This window comes from Myiozetetes cayanensis, unplaced genomic scaffold, assembly GCF_022539395.1.
Source record: "Myiozetetes cayanensis isolate MyiCay16 unplaced genomic scaffold, myiCay2020 scf1, whole genome shotgun sequence".
NCBI lineage: Eukaryota > Metazoa > Chordata > Aves > Passeriformes > Tyrannidae > Myiozetetes > Myiozetetes cayanensis.
In genome coordinates, this window is record NW_026086604.1 from 143713922 (window position 1) to 143736099 (window position 22178).

The 22178-nt window shown below is 40.0% G+C and overlaps 1 protein-coding gene across 4 annotated transcripts in view; it reads right to left on the reverse strand.

Moving 5' to 3' along the window:
* Nucleotides 1-22178, reverse strand: part of DPP6 (dipeptidyl peptidase like 6) — a 544128-nt gene that overhangs the window by 41578 nt on the left and 480372 nt on the right. For all 4 annotated transcript variants that reach the window (XM_050314872.1, XM_050314882.1, XM_050314854.1 and 1 more), the window contains exons 9-12: nt 11040-11194; nt 9805-9902; nt 4978-5101; nt 4111-4149 (exon numbers count right to left, since the gene is read on the reverse strand). In XM_050314872.1, the coding sequence (XP_050170829.1) occupies nt 4111-4149; nt 4978-5101; nt 9805-9902; nt 11040-11194 (416 nt within the window). The remainder of the gene's footprint in view (nt 1-4110; nt 4150-4977; nt 5102-9804; nt 9903-11039; nt 11195-22178) is intronic.

Here is a 22178-nt window from a genome sequence, read left to right on the forward strand (position 1 = left end):
GCTCAGCCTCTTCTGGGTCCTCCTTTGGTTTAGTGTTAATCAAATACCGTGGCTTTCTGCTTGGCTCATGCCAAGAAGAACTTCATTGTACTGGAAGACTTATGGCTCATACAAACACCTACAGCAAAGGAATAAACATTTTTATTTCTCACAAGCTAGCACATTATTCTTACTGTATTTGCCTTTGCTCCCAGTTCCTTACTGATTAATTCTTTTCCACTATTTATCAGATTTATCAATGCTCTATTAGGTGTTCAAATTGTTCCTTTTTTCCTTTTATTTTCCCCTGCTTAGGTTTTCAGTATAGTTTAAAATATGCCCATTTACAGTGTCTTTCAGCTCTAGGAAATAATGGTTTCATTTGTTTCTGACATTGTTCTGGAACCTGAAACATGAAACTCTATATTATTTCCAAATGTCTTTCATGACATGAGAAAAGTCATTGAATAATGACTGTGATAGCTCGGGCAAACCTTCTGCTCGACAGGTTTTCTTTTACTGAGGTAAGTAGCAATGATTTCACCCTCCATTTCTGTATCTGTGCCTTCTGCATTATGTATTCCAGCAATACATCTCTGCCAGTAAGAGCAGGCATTGTGCAGATGAGTTTGAGGTTCATTCAGAGTTACAGGGAAAGGAGCTTCGTGGCACAGGTGACAGATGTGAGGTTTTAGCACTGGGCTGGTGTTGCAAGATGGGCTGTTTGCACGTTCCTGTTACTGGGAAGACAACACATTAATGCAATCAGAACTCTGTGACAGAGACAATGAGAGATCCCAGGTGGTAAATGAGAGGACAGGCTGAAATTCTCTTGTAACAGGATTTTTTTACTGTAGGGAGCTACACTGAGCACGTAATTAAAATATTCTGCTTGTGATATGAACTGTCTGAGGCATTGGTCGACTATTATTGACTGAATGCCACAACAGTACAACAGAACAGCCCTCCTCGAAAATAACAGAACACTTTAATGCTAGTAAAAGAAAATACTTTTACTATAGCAGCAGGTAGGGAATGTTTGGAAGTTTTTGTCACAGGAGGTTTACAGAAGCTGCTGGTATGAGAAGGTGCAAAAAGGGATTGAAGAAACCCATGTTTCATTAATAGATCTTAAAGGGAATAGACATGGTTATAGTCTCAAATGTCTGAAATCTTTCTGTTGTAGATGATGGTGAAATATGAGAGGACTGGACTGCAGAAAGCAGACAGGTCACACACTGTCCTTAAATACATCAGCTGCTCTGCCTGCTGAGGACAGAATGACGAGACAGAGGGAGCAGTGGTGAGACCCCATAGGACACTCCCGAAGTCCTTATGGCTCTTATTGTCCTTTTCCTCCACATTTAGGCAGGTGAATTCTGCCCAAATAGTCAAGGCCAGTTTCCAGAAACCCTCTGCATATTTAAGCAAAATTAAATGTCTGTCTTTTATGCTCAGAAGCACACAAGAAAATATATAAATAAAAGAAGTAAGAAATAAGAACTTCCAGAGTCCCTAGACAGTTTTAGTGAACATGTGCCACCTCATCTGACAAAGAGTGACAGATGCTTTCTAGCAAATCCTGTGTAAATACTGTATATTTCTCATCATGTTTTAAGTAGTTTGTCCTATTTTTCAGCTACACAGACAGTGACTGCAGTACTTCTCTTTGCCTGTGTTGGGTAGAGGCTCTCCAAAGATTTTGAGCTTGCATAAAATGTATTCATGAACTTAAGCCCACAAGGAAATGTGATCACTTTCTATGACCTTCCACGGACTATTAAATGCCACTGAGTCACCAAACCACTACAACAAAAGTCAAGTTCGTGAGTTGTACACCCTATCTCAGAACTCCCAGTATTTCAGACAGCTGAAAAGAAGTCAACCCTGTCATCCTTGGAGACTCCCTCATGTCCCTGGTATCATCTCGTGCTCCCAGCTGACTCTGAACTTTGTCCCTATTCCAGGAAGACCAGATGCACTTAAATTCCCAAGAAAAAGGTAAAGCCTACATGTGCTTTTCAAACCACGTGTATGGAGCACTTTGAAGGGTTTTTTAAAGGAAAAGGCAAGCAATTAGACTCCTTGGTCCTGCTGATTTAAAACTGGGGTATTTCTCAGAAGGAGGTCTGGTCAATGGACCACACAGAGAAAGCTGGACAACCAGGCAGTGGGTGCCTTCTTTGGGGTGAGATGAATCCTGCCCAGGGTCTCTTGATTGTGTGACCCCACTGCTCGCCACACTGGCTGTCTCCAGAAGGGATTTGGCATCTGGTTCATATGCACATATACTAAAATGTCTCAACAAAGGAGTCTTCATCCCGAGCTGAGTCACATTCCTGAGCTCCTTCAGTAGCTGCTCCTTCAGTAGATGCAATTCATCTCCTTCTTGAAGAGGTTAGTGGACCCACACTAGCATTTAGCATTTTCACATCATTCTCAGAGTCAGACACGCCATGAAAATAGCTTTCCAGTTATCTAGATTAAAGTGTCATAAAATAAAAGGTAAATACAGAAAATACAATTATCTTAGTGATCATATTCAGCCAAACCTAGAATTTTAAGTGATTTTGTTGTCGTAAATACAGGGGGAAGAGCTCTATAATTCTTCAGACTCTTACAAAAGCTTTTGAAGGGTGCTATCAAATGTCTCCAAAGTCCATAGAAAATGTTATCTTAGTTTAGTACTGAGATGTCTGACTCATTTGGCTGTAATGAACATCCTTCTCTAACACCAAACTAAGTGTGTGCTCTCAATATAAGTATATGCTCTTTGGAGATATAGTAAAACAAAATATATCTCCCTGGAGCAGGCCCATTAGAGACTGACAGATCGTTTACTGCAGATATTGAGGATAAAACATCATCTTTTAATGCCTGTCCACGTAGTAGGGAAGTAACTAAAGAACCATAGCAGTGTAAAAACCACATGTTCTGCTATACAGTATTAATTCTATAAAACAGAAGTTCTATTATACTGCAGTAAATAGAAGTGAAAAGATTACAGCTATCCTTCGACTTAAAAAATAAATGAATCCTGTGAAGTCTATTTTATTATTTTTTTAATATACGATATCTGGGCAACTTATCTCTTCACTTGGCTTGTCTTTCAAGCTTTTGTTTCAAGCCAACACGGTTCTTATGAATGTAAAGAATACTTCAGCAGCATTTTTACTCTATACCTGTGCACACCAGCAAAAGATTACTTGAAATGCCCGGAGCACAAATTCCATTTCCACTGTACAATCAATTTTTGTCTGGATCACACACAGCCCATTGCTGCAGGACAGCCTCTGGAACAGAGGAGAGCATTGCTCTTGCCATGAACTGATGTAGTGTCATTTCTACACGTTCTTGGCTCCTCTGAACAAGCTGTGACAAAAATGTGAAATGCTTTAAATCTGGACTTGGAAGAAATATACAGTAGAAGATCTTTATCAGACATGCTGCTCCCTGTCTGGCATTCGCACAAAGCTTGAAAAACAGTTCAGTGTTGTGGCTGAATTGGTATCACAGCTCCTCTCTCAAGAACGGCTTAATCAAATCTGAGGTCACTTCACAAAATGATTCCTGGGCAAGTTTAAATATCACAGAATCACACAGAATATGCTCAGCTGGAAGGGACCCACAAGGATCATCGAGTCCAGCTCTAAGCCCTGCACAGGACCATCCCCAAGAGTCACACCATGTGCCAGAGACATGATCTTTAAGTGACTTAAAAAGTCCTATCTGCATGATTTTGTCTCTGAATTAAATTGTCTGGTCAATTAAAATGACCAGAAAAAACCCCCCATACTGTTTAAATCATTATCAGTCTCAAGGCAGTGTATGAAAGACTACCTCTGAGGTTGTTGAGTCCTACACAGATACTGTCAGTGGGTGAATTTATACCATCACCTTTTCATCTCTTTTAAATCCAAGTAAATTGCAGGTTAAGAACTAAAAACTATTGAAGATGGCATCTTCAATAAGAACTTGTTTGTTACTAAGGGACTCTTTTCCATAATACAGATCATGCCATCTTCCAAGTATCTTTTTCAGGTCTGGAAATCAGTTTTTCTCCTTGGTGTAAAACAGAGTGAAACAAAAAACCTGCCAAAAACTTGACCACGAGGAGAAGATCATTATTACCTGTCTGTGTAGCCAGGCATCACTCTCATCTTCATGTTTCTAAAACAGAGAAACATCATTAATACAATACTTGTCATGTATTACATTTTGCTTATCAATACAGGAAGCTGTTGGATTGAATTTGAAAGGTTGTTCAGAAACACAAAGAAACTGTTTCAAAATGTGCTTCAGGAGTGGAATCCAGGGGCTCCTCTCCTTGCCTTTCCTCTCTAATGAATAAGCATGCACTAGATCAAGAAAGCATTTTACTCATACAGACCAAACACATAAATCCACAAGATATATTATTCCCCAAAGAAATAAAGCTTTTAAAGATATAAATAAAGGTTGAAATGAAATTTGCTAAGAAATTTTCTGCACAGTGTGCTCGATACACAGAATTGCATCATTTTTCCAAGGGATGGGTATATCAGGAAAATTTTCCACTGTGGAAACACCTACATCAGTTTAAAAGATAGAATCTGCTAATACAGAGTGTATATCCATATTTATATTAGTGCATTTATAGAAGGGATTAATTAACTACAATTAAAATGTGTGTAGATAAACATGAGCTGGTTTTAATGACATTAAATATATACAATGCAGCCAGAATTTTGCAAAGGTGTTCAGGTTACAAACTGTTGAGATGTGTCTGTATACCGGTATTTCAAGACAAGTAATCACTCTCTCTCACATACAGAGTATTCTCGGCTTTCTAGGTGCTAAAAATAAATTTAAATATTGCAAACACTGTTTATATTCCGTGTCTGCCCACATAAATATGTGCCAACTAACGTGCCACAAGGTAAAATAACTTAAAATACTTTCTCCTTCCTTGAGTTGTGAAAACTGGTGGCAAGTGACCCCTTTGCTTGTCTCTCCTACCTTCGTGCAAACCCCAGTGGTGGCATCGCACAGCGTCAGGATTGACACGTTCTGGGCCCTGTTCAGCCAGTTTACTGCCACCTTGGTGCTGGTCGCCCACTTCACCATGGTTATGTAGTAGTCCCTGCAAACACAGACATACGTGAACCAAATCACAGTCCTGCCATCCTAAGGAATTCCCACACGGCAGAGCAGCTGGGGGCTGCCACGGGCAAACGGTCCAGGAGAGACCTCTGGTTATTAAGAACATTGTGTCTTGATGTCTTCAGGCTGCCTTATGTATGTATTTCAGCCCCTAAAAATGACACTTTTAAGGCTGTGAAGGTGTTTTATCTGACACTTCTGAAAGTTATTTTCAAAGAAGTGACGACTACGGAGATAAAGAACCTTTCAAGCTATTCTGTCTTCTGGGAAGGACTGAAATGCCCGGAGCTACAAATTTATGCACAGGTGGAAAAGAACTTGCAAACAGTTTCCATTCTGAGCACACTAACTGGTTGACTCAGACCCACCACCACCAATGGCTGGATTCTTTATGCTTATGAAAAGTTAAGGGCCTTTAATTATGCCAACTGCACACCTAAGTATCCACAAGTGGATCCTTGCATTAAAAGGCAAATACCAAGAGGGACAGAGTTGGGAACAACATGAGATTTCTGTAAAGCAGATGCAGCTGGTTGCCATAAAGCAGAGATGTGAGGGTTTGCACTGGCAAACCTCCCACACTCCCAGCACCACCCTCTATGGCTGGACATATTCAGGTTGTGAAACTGCTTGAAGTAAATCATGAGTGTGGGCTGCAGAGTCCTGTAACCAACATCTTCAGGAAAAGTCCTGTGCACTAGTGAGCAATGGAACCACTTAGGCTGGGGTGGAAAATACAGGATTAGGAATAACTTTGCTGATGGTGACCTTCTCAGAGCCAGGGTTTGGTGATGTCCACCTCTGCAGCAACTCAGGGCTCCACCACTTTATTTGTAGGGTACAACTCTGGCTGAGTTGTCAAAGCTGGTGATGTTATAATATACTGCTGGGCTACGTGGGCCAAAGACATCCTTAAATTATAATACGACATTTTACAGCATACAGTCTATAAAAAATTTATTAGTTCATTTGTTTGCTATAAAATATGTATAAGGAATTGTTGCTCTCATTGGAAATAATGTGCTGTGTCACTGGAGAGTACTTCGTGTTCTGGCAAGCGCTCCTGCACATACTGAATAGAAAGGGCAAAACTACAAAGGCCTGTTTGTCTAGAAAAATAACAAGTTGGAAATTGATTTTGCAGTTTTCAGTAATATTTACTGTCGGAAATTGGCTTGGGGAAAATAACAAAAGACCTCAACACTTGCATCCAGTGCACAGGAGGGAAGGATATGTCCAGGTGAGACAACAGCAGTCTGAAAATTTAGTGCCTGAAATAAAATTGTAATTTTACTCTATATCTGCAACAGCATGGGCCCTAAGAGGAAAAAAGCAACAAAGCAAAATTAAACTGTATAACTGTCTCTTTTTTTCTCTCCAGAATGAACTGACCAGATTCAGCCTCCCCAGAAAAGGAATGTGAATTTAGTACCTGTTGTGGCTTGGAGCATTTTTTACATAATTCTGATTTAAAGTTTCAAGGTAATATATTCAATTTTTATATCCCTCTCACTGTTTAAACACAGGAACCATGTTTTTTTCTCAGGAACTTTTAGCTATTATTTTAGGTGACTCAAGAGCTTCCTTAACACCCTAAAGAAAGGCACGGAGTCTCAGTTTCTCTTTGAAGCCTCTCCCAGCCATCAAGACCACAGATAACCCAGCCCACAGATAACTGCAGCTACTTGTATATTCAGTATTCTCAGTTCTGAGTAGTGTTGAGTCTTTCATTTATTTCCCTTCACATCTCCTCTGTAGGACAACCAAGTTTTATGGTTCCCATTTTGCAGAAGAAAATGAGACAATAAGGTGTGATTCATCTCAGTTAATTTTAAACACCTGCTGCTCCAGCAGCTGCACTGGTTGAGCAGGCAGTGGGGAGAAACGAGAAGTCAGTGCCTTTCCCAAACCCTCTCCACCTGACCTATCCCAGGTTTTAAATGGAGCTGATTTAAGGAGGACCTATTTCCTCCCATAAAGCAAAATCTAGACCCCATCCCAGTAAAGACACTGGTGGCTGGGTTTGCAATCATCTGAGATACACCCTTGTTCATATCTCCCAGCTTTCCAGGGCTGCTTCCTGGAGGGATGAGTCGAAAATATTAGGTATGAATCCAAAACATGAGGTATGAATCTATAATATGAATAATTACACTATGGCCACAGTAATAAAGCCATAAACACCACAAAGAACACAGTGATATATTATTATGTGGCCAAGTGACAGCCCGTGATCCCTGGGGCACAGATGGCTCCTGCCTCAGATCCAGGCTGGAGTTGCCTGAGTTTCTTCATTATTTATTTATTCCTGGCCTATGCAAGGACCAGTGACAATTTCTGCACTCTGGGGAAATAACACATTTCTTCATTTGCCACCTGAGATGCAAATATGACATGAGAGATAAGCTGGGTCATGATCCCATTCTGACCACCTGATGATGTAATTCTTGAGGTTCAGTGGTTTCCAGGCATTAAGTGTTATAATATTTTTTTATTTTTCTTTTCCCTGTAATTTCCACCCCTTTTCTTTCTTTTTCTCATAGAAAAACATGACTTGGATAAAATTTGGCAAAAATGTTCACAATGAAAGATTTTTAAAAAGGAAAAGTTATCAATATTGTACATTTCCCCCCAAAATATGTCTCCCATTGTCAGCTCTGGTTTTTGGTTTTCTTTTAACTGAAAAATATCTGATTTCTGTGGAAAATTTCAGACGTCTTTTAATTTTTAAAGAAAGAAAGCCATGGCATATCTCCACTTTATTATCTGCTTTATTAATTGTACTAAATCACTTTGCTCCAGATAAAAAGAACACGAAATACCACTCTGTCCATAGATCATCTACGTGAACTGCCTGAGAACATCGAAATGCTTCAGACAGGACGTGCCTGCTTGGAGATCCTTATCACCAGCTTCTTGAAACTCTCTTCTGTAACTAACTGTACAGTACATCCCTCTTGCCTATTTTAATGAAATGTTATCACACTAATCCTCCCACTTCAGAAAACATATGCATAATGAAAATGCAACCCTACTGCTCTAGCAGCACTGCTTATATCACGCCCTAGAGATGGCAATTGCAGTGGCTTTGATGAAACATACAGACACTAATTAATTATGATGTATTTTGCATCGTTTTGCAATATTGATTGCGACCAAATAAAGTATGGCCACCCGTAACCCTATAGAACGAATTTATTAACAACACTTGGATCCTGCAGCCTGAAGTTATTGCTGTAATTAAAATGTTTCTGAGTCTCTCTGTTTACAGAGAATGTTACCAACAGGGAAATTTTATTGTCCGGGAGCTGCCGTTTTGATACTGCCACGGGGATGCTGTGATGGGAATGCCACGATCCTGAACTCCTTCCTGCTGCATACAGGTCTGAGGTTGTATTTTTGAAAGGAAATTGCATTTGTGCCCATTTGGTTCAGTCGCAGGTCGTACACCTTTTGTTGCATAAATGGATTTGGAATGTTTTAGAGTTATTCAGTGCAAACACATTCTAAGGCTGACAGTAGCTTTCCTATTAAAGAAAGGAATTCTCACTGTAAATAATCCCACTGGTTAAGTGTCCTCCCATCAGATGACTATGCAGCCTTATCCATAGTCCCTATATCCTTATCATGCACAATGAAGGTCACACCTGCATCCTCCCCTGCCCCCCACCCCCACTGCTAATTTGTTAGCCCTGTGCTGTAAGTCTGTCTTTATTGGACTGTAATTACACTAATTTAGCTATCAGCTGAAAAACATGAGCATGCACATTGGCTGGATGCTGCTACAGGAACAAGTGATGTGCCTGGGAATGACAATCCTGCAGCACTGCATATGGAAGGGTCGCCGTGGATACTTTAGATGTAGAAACAGGGTCCGATTTTGCTTGCCCTTCCACAGAGCTATTTCAAGTTTAAATCAAAGTTACTGAAAATCTGGATTTGGGTTCTAATCTCCAATCTCTGCACGGAGGAGCACCATGCACTACCTAAAGCTGCTTCTCTCGGGAACAACGTAAATGTAGCTCAATGTAAACATAAACACAAATGCCAAACACAAGCTTTGGCCACACGCCCAAGTCCAAGCCAAACTTTTAAACTGCTGCTGAATGCAGACTTAAACATTTAATTAGAAATGGATTTCTAATTAGTTGGCTGAATTGCAGGCCAACTTCTAAAATACACTTGCCCTAAGAGCAGAGAAGAGCTTTCTCTCTTACTGTTAATGAAGATCAGGCAATGTATTTGCAGAATGTCCACCTGGTTTCATTCCCGTGTTCAGGTCATGAAGGAATGAGCTCGTGTTTGCTGTGCTATAAGGTGCCCTGTTTCTGCTTCATGGTCTCTCATACAGGCTGCAGACAACATCCCTCCTATAATGCCTGTGATTCCAAGTGGAATGAAGGTGTCCTTATAGATCTGGGGACATTCTGTCAAGTTCCCTAAAAATAACCCTACTCCAAAGTCAGTTTGTGTCACAGCAATTTCAAATGAAAAACTAATAATGCTATGCAAAATAGAAGTAAAAAGAGAAATAATTTGGAAAAAAAAATTAAGCAGCTTTATGCAAACTGAACCTTTTTTTATAGCAGCAGAGAAAGAAAAATGATCTAAAAAAAAGTCAGGCTCTGATCTAAAACCCCAAGACAACTGGGCTTCAGCCCTCCAGGGCGAGAAAGCACCTACCTCATCCTCTGATCATCTGGTGGAGTCATTTCCAGGTCATGGGTGGGTCCATTCAGACCAATCACATGCAAAGAAATAGTTGGATTTTCCGTTCCAGCCTGGATTTTAAAATAAGAATAAATTAACACATCATATACAACACAGAATGGTTTTGATTTATTACATCCCCATGGATTACATTGATTTTGATTTATTACATCCCCCTGCAACTGTAGTGATGTGGCACAGTGTGGAGAGGTCAGTGGGCACAAATAAGGGGTAATTTACTTAGGACACTTGGTAAAAAAATTTCTACTTTTCATGGCAACTGGAAATATTGCTATTTCATGCACCTTTTGATAAAAGATTGTCTAACAGGATGATGGTTGATATAGTAAAATATTGATTCATTTTGTACTGCAGGAAAGGGCCACTGAACCACTGTGATTTTCACAAGACCTACATATATGTGGATATCTCTCCTGCTAAATTTTGGTTCAGTTTGGACCAACATGTGAGGTCTCGAGTAATCAGTGCTTATAGCAAGACACCCAGAAGAAATGACTGCAGCAGACACCCCTGTACTGCTTTAGAGCAGAAAATTACAGCAAGAAGAGTGGCAGTGTGTCTGTACTGGTAGAGAGCTGTGCTGGTGCTGTGTACCCACTGCAGGTCCCCACAATTAAGGATAGAATGGCTCTCAAATCTTTTCTGTCTTTCACTGTGTTTGGGTAATGCTCAGGCACCGCAAGGCTCTGAAAACAGACTATGTTTCCTCCACATTAGGCCATCTTGGATATTCTAAAGAAGACCAAAGAGTACATTTTCCTTTTCCTTTTTTTTTTTTAAATCTTAATATCAAATATATGTATGTATGTATGTATCCAACTATCTCTAAATATAGAAATTTATCTATATACAGAAATATATATATAAATATAGAAATTCCATCAACCCCATCCTAGCATGGAAACACAATTGCTTTTTTTTTTTTTTAATGTGTAAAAAGCAAGGATTTTTGAATTTTATTTTCATTATATTTAGAATTACTCATAGAATCAGAAAACTGCAATTTTACAAATGCAGCTAAAGAGTAATGGAGACCACATTCACTGGGGAGCAGATCCCTTAGGTCTGTTTATTTTCATTGCTTATCAGCGTGCACCATTATGCAGTCCCCTGTCTGAGCCTACTGGAAAGAAAAAATAATTTACTTCTGATAGAGCAACGGGACTGATTATTTTATTTTCCCTTACCTTTGGATAATGATACGTTTTAACAGTAGGGTAAAGGCTGCCAGTGTATATCGGGATCTCCATGGTGGGGACTCTGGAGGCATTAATTGTTGCATATGCTAACCTGGTGCCATCAGGAGACCACCAATGAGCAATGTGAGTCTTCAAGATTTCCTCTAATTAAAAAGAAAAAAAAACAACAAGGAGAGAACAGAAAAAAAAAAGGCTATTAGAGGTAAATTACTAGTTAGCAATAAATGAAGCAGCATAGATATGAAAATCCCAGTCTAATCACAGCACGGGGAGGATGCCACGTGAATATCAATTAAAAATACTCATCAAATTATGCCATATACACAAATGAACACAATTGATAACAATTACTCTGTATTTATAGGCTATTAAACATAATTACCTTGCTGAAGAAACATCAAATTATTCATATTATTGCACGTATTCATGGCAACATAAAAGGCCCTGCTACTCCTGCTATATGTCCTGCACGTGGATACAGTTCACAGTGTCATACTAGACAGCTATCAATCAATTCAAACAGTGTTTATGCTTAGATACAAGTGCTTCAGCAACAATTTAATTATTCCAAAGTTCTGTTGCCAGTTGGGAACAAACAAATATAGCAATTTTCTAATACTCAGTAAAGGCTTCTTTACAGGATACCAAGCTTTGTAGTCTGTGGCTTGAATATCAATCTTGACTTTTATCCCTATTTGACTTTTTAAGACACTTTTGCAAAGCAATTTTCCATAAGTAGCCAAGGTCAGATCCTGATCCTTTTTACCACTGAATTTTGGGATTATAGGTGGTTTTTTTTGGTATTTCAGCAATGATGTTGCTGTTGAAAAGGTACTCAGAAAGATGCCATAAAAGGTGTCAGAGTTCAAGTATTTAAGGAGGAAACAATATTGCCATCATAAGAAATTATTTTGAATACTGGTAGAACCTAGTTCTTATTAAACTCAAAGAGCTTCTAATTTCTAATACTTTTCTTATCATTTAATATTCTTCATTGTAAAGATGAGTTCACCTTAGAGATCTCCAGAAAAGCTATAAAAATTCACTCTTTGTCCAAAGTGTCTCCAGTTACTGACATTTGGAAGACACTAACTTGGCTTTTTAAACCTCCCATTTTGTGAAAGGCAATAATGTAATCCATTTTCATTAAGAGCCTTAATATCATGTGAGTCATTCCTATTTAAACCACCAGAAGGGCTTGCATATGCCGTACAGATTGATGGGCAGGAAGATGGGTCCCATTACTTTAATGTGAGAATAAAAATTAAAGAGGCTGCAGAGTGTTTCTAAAGCCTTCACCACCAAGTCCTGCTACACAGGTCCAAGCAGCTCCAATGCCTGGCCACTGGAAAAAGGACTGAGGATTTTCCAAGTTTAGACCCACCAGCTTTGTACACCACTCTATGATGAGCCCCCTAATCCAACCAGGACATCCCTCTAGTCTGAAGACCAGAAACTCACTTAATGAGTCTTTTATTTTTTAAAAAAATTATTGCATGAGCAATCCTTGGAGAATAGACAATTACATTCATCACAGAGCAAATAAACACTTTGTTAATCCAGACTTGCATATGGCTTGGGATAAAAATCAAGGTAACATCAGACAGGGTGCAAGGGAAAATCATGCTCGACACTTATGTATTTTACAAATAACAAATTAATTAATCAATGCTTAATGGCAACATCTAAGTGGGGTTTTGGAAGTATATTTAGGAAGTCACAAATGCTGCATGGGAAAGCACATCTGGCAAATTTGCTTTAATGCATTGTTCCACCTGTTCTATGTACATTTAAAAGATGCTGCTTCTGACTTTAATATTGGTTGCCCATTAAGGAGATAATTAAGAGTGTAAAGGAAAAGGAGTAAAGATGGATGGCACATGAATCCTTGACATTTTAACATTAATTAGGAATGACTTTATTCAGCAAACATTTTCTGCAGGATCTCAGACTTAATGAAGCAGTTTTGCTGAAGGTCACACACCCAGAAAGGTTTTAGTGCAGGTTTTGTGGTCCTCTGTTAATGAGATTTAATTGAGTGAACCTTTGCCTTGAATCAAAGCCAGGACCTTGCTGTTATTAGAGAGATCAGTTAGTTTTAGCAAACCAGGGAATGTTCTCATGAAATATAAAATGGATTAGCACCAGAAAGTTTCAGCTAAAAGTAAAACATAATTTGCAGCCCACTTGTTCTTGTTCTCTCTATTCCTTGCATTTGCTTAAACCACGACACACTTGCTCAGAAAATGAGCTGCAATCAATGCTCCTGGGTCTTTCCAAAGTTAGTTCAGAACCTGCCCCACATTTATGAAAAAAAAGTGGTTTTCTTTAAACACCAAAGCCCCCCTACACATACAGCTCATGACCTCCTGACTAAGAATATAAAGAGATAATTGATCAAAACCTTTGCTCTCTTCCCCAGAGCTTGCAGTGACTGAGTGCTACATGATGTTGGGATGCTGTGAGCGAGCTGCTGAGATCCCTCACAGTCAGATGCTGGTGGCTCTGTGCTTTGCTTTCCAGCCACACCAGGGCATGCAAACCCAAAACCAGTGAGAATAAAGTGTGAGGTTGCCCTAACTGAACAGGGGCTGTTCAGACATGCTGGCTGGGTTCAAGCATAGGGGCTGAGGCAAGTCAATGCTTATTCCATGTTAGCATATTCAGTATTGAATCATTCTGAAACAGCTGGATGACCTTGCTTACAAGTAATGACTCTTTGGTGGGGATGTATTAGCCAGGGAAATGTTTGTGTATTTAAACCTTTTTTAAGCTGAATAAGACTCAATTGAACAATCATTTCAAAGCTGCATGAAACAAAGAGTCTTCTAAATTAACAGACCCTCAGGAAGAGTATTTGATGTCCTAGGTTGGAGTATTTTCAGTGACAGTTTGGTATATATCCATCTTAGAGACTTCAGTATAACTGGATGAGAAAATAAACAGGAAGCAATAACTGAGGTGTGATGAGAGGAATTTTCCCCGAGCTGATTTAAAGGTTAATGCTTTTTTTTTCTAATCTTTTTTTTTAAAGGTTAGGGAATCATGTGGGTGGCTGTCTTTGAAATCAAGACCTGAGCAGCGTCCAGAGTGACCCAGACTGCCTGAAGTGGGAATGCCATCTTTTCTGAAGAATGTGCTTCCTGATAGACACTTTCTTGCTCCCCATCAGGAAGCAGAATGAGAAATCCCTTGCTGTGGTTCTCAGCTGCCAAGCAACAAGATGTGGTGAATCTGTGATTGGAGGTAGCATTTGGCTGTGATACCATATGTTCAATACCTGGAAGGACTGTATGGTGGATCAGAAATTGCATGGACATTTCTACTAGGTGTGTCATCAAAAGCTAGCCCAGCATGTGTATAAAATGTAAGGAGCCATCTACTTGTTTCAAGATGCAAGTTAATTCCAGCAGTACTTGCAAGATCAATGAAATGGGAGACTTGTATCTTCCTTTAGGTAACAAACTTCTCAAGGAATCATAGGAAATGGACCTGGAAGGGACTTCAAAAAATCACATGGTTCATTCCACCATGGACAATATCCACCCTGCAAGAATCTTCACAAGTGGATTTTGCTATTCCTTTTGATACTTTTGAACTGGCTAAACCACTTCTAGCAGAGGTTTAGCCACAGAGCTCAGACACTTTTTATTATCATGTCCATCTCTGTCTAAGAACAGAACAGTCCTTCTGAAGTGCATCCAGACCTCTGAATTCTCTTACAGACTCAACACAGGGAAAAGTACCAGGGCTTTATCTTCTGCAACCTCAGTGGCAACCAGCAGGTTCTGGAAAAACCTGTTGTATGTGCCACATTTGGAAATCCACACAGATGGTTTTGATGTTCTGAACCATAATCTGCCATTGTGGTATTTCTACAGGCATTTCCATGACAAATCCACTTCCCAGACTTGTACAGAGTTCCAGACTGGCAGAGCTCCTCTTTGTTAATAAGCACATGTAAATGCCATGACCAAGGGGGTTTCTTCATGCATTTCTAAAAATCCAGCTGGTTCTGTAGCTTTTGTCCATCATGAGTCATATTTGTGAATTTTGCCTTTCTGCTGAAGGTGGCAAAGTTCTGGCTTGCTGTTTGGAAAAACATATAGCCTTCACTAATGACTGATTGAGAAAGCCATTGGTAGCTTAGAGGTTTCTTCTAATTTTTCAAGTCAACACGAATAACTTGTAATTTTCAAGTGCGAGCTAACAAAACCAGGCGTGTACAAGAAGACAATAATACTTGGACAGACCAGTTCTATGACAGGTACCAAAAAAAAAAAAAAAAAAAAAAAGATGTTATCAGGAGGAAAAAGAAATAATTTTTCAAGTGAAAAAATATTTGCTTTTCTGTCATCTTCTAGAGATCTGAATGTTGTGCCCACTTCTGGTGGAACACTGCATGTCACTGACTTCAGAAAGGTAACTTCCATTTCTAACAGCTGAGGAGGTGTCCTTGCAGACTGAGCAGAAAGGCTTATTTATCTGCACCTAGAAAAGTTGAGGCTTCCTGCACCTCAAGAGTCCAAAATAAGGGCGCAATGGACAGAGGCACTTAAGAAATTTCAACCATTAAATCATAGAAACGTTTGGGTTGGAAAAGGCCTCTAAGACCATCAGGTCCATTAACCACTGTGTTCACCACTAAACCATATTCCCAAATGCCACATCCACATGCCTTTTGAACACTTAAACCAATTTGGACCATACAATAAAAATCCTCTTCTTGTTCTGAGCGTTGCATTTTCTTCTTCAGTAGAAAATCCAAACAATCTTACAAATGTTGTACCCACAGAATACAAAGACAGATAATAAATAGTTTGATTCTCCTCTGAGTAGATATAGATACGTGCATACACACAAACATAAACATATCTAATTTTCTCTCAATAGACTGATTAATTCAGAATATTTTAATTTTTACACCAAGTGTTATGTAAGATTTTGCCTGACAGAGGGAACTTCCCCTTCAATATTATTAATTGCTGATGTGGTAAAGTACAGCATTTCTGGGGAGTGCAATCAGTGGTTTTGTTTGTGTGATGCATTGTAGCTGATGACCATGAAGAATTTGGTGTATTGAGGACATTTCGCTGTTTTATTAAAACTGTTAATAAAAAGGAATTTCAAGCAAAGCAAAATTAAAGTCTAACATAAAGGCCATGGCTTACATTAGGAAAGAAAGCTCAAAAGAAATTGTCAGTAGGACGCATCAAAAGAATATGAGAGGAAGAGAGATCAGAGAACAGAAAGGTGGTCTAGGAAAGGAGGAAACAAAGACTTCTGAGATAGCAAAACCCCAAGGGTTGTCATAGAAACATCAGATAAATACAAATGCTTATTTGACAGCTGCCATCTGTTTTAAAATCAATTACTAGATCATCTCAAAGCACCAACCACACGTCCAAATCAACTGCTATTGTACAGTTTTAAAGCAAGTATTTTTAGCCAGTTAGGGAAAACTTATTGTTCATATTGGCCTTCACTGCCCCGTGTTTCAGGGATGGTTACAGAAGACCATCATGCCATCTTTCATTCACATGCAACAACTTTTTTCTCTCTGTGTAGGTCTACACTGACTTCCATTAAATCATTGTAATAGGTATAAAATGAGTGTTACGGTAGCTATGTGTATGCAAATAGCATAAAACTGTTTTATATTACTATATCCAATTTACATTTTCCTGTGTTGACATTATTCTGTGCTGATGTCAGCAACAGCTCTGTAACACTATTGATTTCAGAACAATTAATCCTCTTTCACAGTTGTCTAATTGAGTCAGGTGGAAAAAACCCACAATTTAGCAGGGCCGCTGAACAGTTCAACAACATTTTGTAGAGAAAGAAAAACTTAATTTTTTGGCTGAGCACAAACTCCAGGCTCATCCCAGTCCCACAGTTCCTGTACATGCAAACAACCACCATCCTCGAGGTGCTTATGCCATTGTTCAAGAGATCCTTCAGAAAAACAAGTTGCAACGCTGACCCCCGTGGCGCTTTATTCCTGCTTGGAACACACAGCCTCCTCTGCCACTGACAGGCAACAAGCTTCTGAAGAGTCAACTATTACTTGCTTTCATGGTGTTTTTGAGGATGTGCTTCAGAGAACACTTTATAAACACCGAATCTTTGATCCAAAATCTCCCCAGCAGACAGCAGCAGCATTGCGCAGCCACGGAGCCGAAGAGATGCAGGCGAGCAGCTGCCACATGTTTGGCAGTCACAAGAAGGTGGCAGGCCCTCAGGAGCCCAGCCGGGAGTTCCACATCTCCTCATGCACGGGGAAGGTGTGGGCTGCAAGTGTCATTATTTCCCCTTAGCCATGGGGGTTTAATTGCTTGAACACATGTTGTTTTTCGCTCACGCAGTCTTGCAGCCTCTTGCTCCTGCAGAACATCATTTTGAGACAGCAGGACAGGGTTTGGCCAGTGCTTTTGCCCCTCTGTGGCCTGATGCTGAGGGCCTGGAGAGAGGTTCATTTTAGCCAGGTGGTTCATGCCGCGAGCTGAGGACAACCCATTGGGACTCTTCCTGTGTTCTACATGGCCAACAAGGTCACGTTTTACCTCCACATCCCTTATGCAGGCCCCAGCGCTGCTGGGTGGCTTGAGCCAAGCCCAAGCTCAGCAAACAGGCAAACCCCATGAATGTGAACACTAATGGGCCGTGGTTCACCTTTGGTTCTGTGAGAAGGTGGCTCTATGTGACAACACCACAAGCAGCTGTGCTCCAGCAAAAGACATGTCACTGTTGCTCACTGATACCTGGCAAGGACCCCTGAGGGAACATGGGGATGAAGAGAAAACCGTCCAGCAAAGCCAGAGTGTGCACATCAGAGGCAATTCTGCCAGCCAGCCTGGCTGAATCCTGACCACTCCAACCTGGGTCTGTAGTCCCAACTACCAGCAATAACCACCATTGTTCCTCTAGGACAATCTTTAGGATACCTATCCCCAAGAAGCAGGATTAGATCACATTAGGATGGCACCAAACTCCTGACAGAAGAGACTTTCTGAGAATAGTAATTTTGTCCCACTTCAAAACTGATAGTTTAATGATTGCGGTTTGATTTTTTTAAAATTTTTTTTTCCTCAGATCCATCGATTCTACTAATTTGTCGTGTTTACAACACAAAAGGATCTTGTAGTTGTTATATGAGTCAGGGCATTGGAGTGTTGTTTACAAGGTTATTGGCAAGTAGCTGCCAGACCTTCTTTGCTGTCTGCGTGCTTGGGGGCTTCATAAGCTGGTGTTACTGAACACCAGCCTGATCTCCAGGTATATCTCTACAGTTCCTACAGAATACACACAGAAAGCCAGGCTCTGACTGTAGTAACTAAAAAATAATGAATGTTTAAAATCTCCCTTATTGATACAAATGGATTTGCTGGGAAAAAAAACTCACCTAACAAAATAGATACACGGAAGCGTGACATGTCATCTAAGAAGTGCATGTGGATTCTCACAAAATAAGAGAAGAATTTAACTACTTGGAAATGGCCAGAGAGGCTCCTACAGGCCATCTTTACATCATGACACAATGAGCACACTCAACTCTGCAGATCTCACTGGAGAAAATCACTTAGAGAAGCTGTCCCTCAGGTCTCACATGGACCGTGGGCCTCCATCAGGAGCAATGAGCAACTCCCCAGGAGGTTTAGCACACCCTCCAGAGCAATCATGGCAGGCAGGCAGGGTTACCATATTGCACACACAAAGCCATACTATCCTGTTGGCACATCAGTATTTTGGGGCCTGCTTTGCAGTAAAAGCTGTCTTCTTTGGACAAACACATCAGAAAAACACTGAGCTGCCTCCACAGCCTCCCTCTGCTCTTTTCACAATTTACTTTCTCAGTGCTTCTCACTTTTATTTCCCTATGCAGCATCCTTAAGAATCCTTAGCTGTTTGCTTTCAAAAGCATTAACGACTAACACTCACAACAGCTCCTGAAAATTAGCAGGTGTCCTGCTTTGGTGGTGTGAGTCAGTCAGTCTCAGTAACATCATCTTGGACAACGTCTGCTTGACCACGCAGACATTTCATCAGTGCCTCTAAGGCTGTGATCTGTCAGGATGTCCAGATGTAATAATGAAAATGGGAACTGAATTATGAAAGCAGAAATATTAGAGATCATGTCATCAGCTATTCCCTTTTCTTCTCCAAAGAGCAAATGCATCTAGGAAACCCATCTGCAGTGGCACACTGATGAATAATAAGAAAGTATTTTTCCATCACCTGGCACAAACACAAACCCACAGCCTCTTGTCAGCTCTCCCTGAAAGCCTGCTAACTAGAGGCACTAAATCTGTAGAAACTTTTCCTGGTAAAAGTCTTCTGGGTGATTTGCACTGTAGCTCACTGACGTGGGTAAATGCTCACTGCAAAGTTGTATTGTGCCTTCTCAATTGCTAAGGGCCTCCACGAGATAGAATTCACATTGCCCAAATGCAGTAGGGGTCCTTATAGTCAAATCTCTTCTTCTTTCTTTATCCCCCACTGCCACTTAACAGGTTGCTGCGCCTGGAAATACAATTTGCTTATCTGTGCAATGCAGTGAGACAAATCAAGGCTTTCATTATATGCTGAATATTGCTCTATTCAAACCTGCTCAAGTAGCTTCCACTTCACCTTTCCTTTAAATTAAAAGTTACAGGTTCTTCCTAACTAATCTATGGGGTTCATGATAAAAGGAAGATGGACAGCCAACCTTGGCACAGGGGATCTATTTCAACAGCTACAGACATATCAAGAAAGTTAGTGATCACAAAACCCTCTGAATTTGACTATCAAAAATTCATTAGACGATTGCAATAGTTCAAGAACACAAGTGCCCAAAAGCAATCTCTTTTAATGTTTCATAAAGAAATATGAGAGATAAGAAGAACTGAACAGCTTGACATTGCTATTAAGGAACTTGATTCTTCAACCCCATGGACTTTTATCAGCACTTGCACAAGCTGTCTTTCATGTGAATTGCTTGCATGATTTATTCACCCTGAGCAGCACCTGATAGTCACCCAGCCTGAGTGCTAATAAACGTCAGTTAACATTGCAAAACACAGCCCTGCTTTATGAAATGGGAACTGGAGCACATTGACGGAATTTAGTTTAGCTCCAAATTCCTTACCTGGTTTAAACTGCCACAGTCATTGAACAGCCATTAAAAAACCACTTAGAGTATATATTGCCCTGCTATGGCAATATTCCCAGAGGTTTCAACCTGAACAGTGATTCAGGATCTGGCTAACTGTGAGATTTAGCTCGATAATGACTCAGAGGATGAATCTGATTTTACAGTACTGAATAATCAGAGGAATAACTGAGATCAATAGAGTCACCTAGGAATAATAAAAAAAAAAAAAAAGAGAGAGCAGGATAAAACCAGAATTCAAATTAGCTTACAGCAATATTTCATAAAAAATGCTCTTATCAAATAACGGGAACATTTATTATTAATGAAGGTCATGGTATGTAATCAGGTTATGCCACTGATGAATCAGTGGGGGTTTGACTGTGTTTATCAGAGTGGTGGCACTTGCATGTTGAACAGCATTCTCTTCTTGCTAGGTGTGTGCCTTGAAGGTCCTCCGCTACTGACTCAGGAAAGCATAAAGAAAAGAAAAACATATCTGCAGGATGATGTCCACCCAACAAAATCTCTTTTATTCCTACTACCAGGAAATACCTTTTTTAACAATATTTTTGAGCTGTAGACTCCTGTGTAGTAAGTTTAAGACTCTAGGCAGACCTTTATTACAGCCTTTCAATATTTGAAGGGGGGCCTATAAGAAAGATAGGGGAAAACTTTTTAGCAGGGCCTGTTGTAAAAGGACAAGGGATTGTGGTGTTAAACTGAAGGAGGGTTGGTTTAGATCAGATATACAAAAGAAGTTTTTCACAATGAGAGTGGTGAAACACTGGCACAGGTTGCCCAGAGAAGTGGTGGATGCCCCATCACTTCAAGATCAGGCTGACTGGGTCTCTGAGAAACTTAATCTGGTCGAAGATATCCCTGTTCACTGCATGGGGGTTGAACTAGATGAGCCTTAAATGTCCCTTCCAACCCAAACCGTTCTATGATTCTGTGAAATGCTGACAGAACACAAATCAACTTGTAGTGAACAACATTTCTGCTACTACAGCTTAAAGGCCCCTTATGTTAATACAACATGCACAAGCCCAGACAAGGACAGGCAAACTAGAGAAATACCTTCCCTTCTACTGAGGTGGAAGGAAGCGGAAAGAAAACTACTGTGAGTGTTTCCATTCACATTTGCAGAGCACAAAGGGTTTGAAGGCCTTCAAGGATGCTGAAGAGGCACTGGGGGATGAGCAAGGTGGTGTCACCGAGCTCAAGCTCATGAGGGGTGCTGGGCTTGGTCAGGCATGGGGTGCTCAGTGCCCTGCCTAGTGAAGATTTGGTCCATGACATGCTTCTCACCCCCACATACGTGTATATTCACTAACATTTTTATTTTTGAATTCATGACCCTTTTAAATTCCTTGGAGAGTCCAAAGTTTGTGTCTCTAGTGATTACTGGTTTTACTTTAAAGCCACAACAATTAGAATCTTCTAATGACAGCTTCAGTTGGGCAGTGAATTAAATACCAGATGATGTTGATTATTCATAGTGGAAGTGGAATTCCAGAGATTTACAATTCTTTAAAAATTGTGTTGATGTGAGTTTTATATTCCCTGTTGTGCCTTGTTTCTCATGGTTGTACATTGATTCCATTATTTTCAACTGTTTATTTTCAAATGACAAAACCCCCACCCATAAACCAGCATATACAAATTTCTGAAAAAATATATCAAAATGTACAGAAATGTACATATAAACACACACACAGAGCCATGCAGTAGCAGTGAAATGAAATTGCCTGTATAATTGGATCTAAAAGTGGTAGGAAAAAACTTATTAAAAATGAATATCATAGAAAGGCAATTAAGAATTTTAAGGGAAAAAAAGCCCTGATTAATTAACTGCAAATTATAAGTATTACTTTGAATTGGGTTGTACAGAACAGGATCAAATTACCAATTATCCCTGCCTGCTTTGTTCAAAGATCATGAATGTGCATTTTAATTTACGCTGGATAAAGCTAAATATACTGAGAACCAGC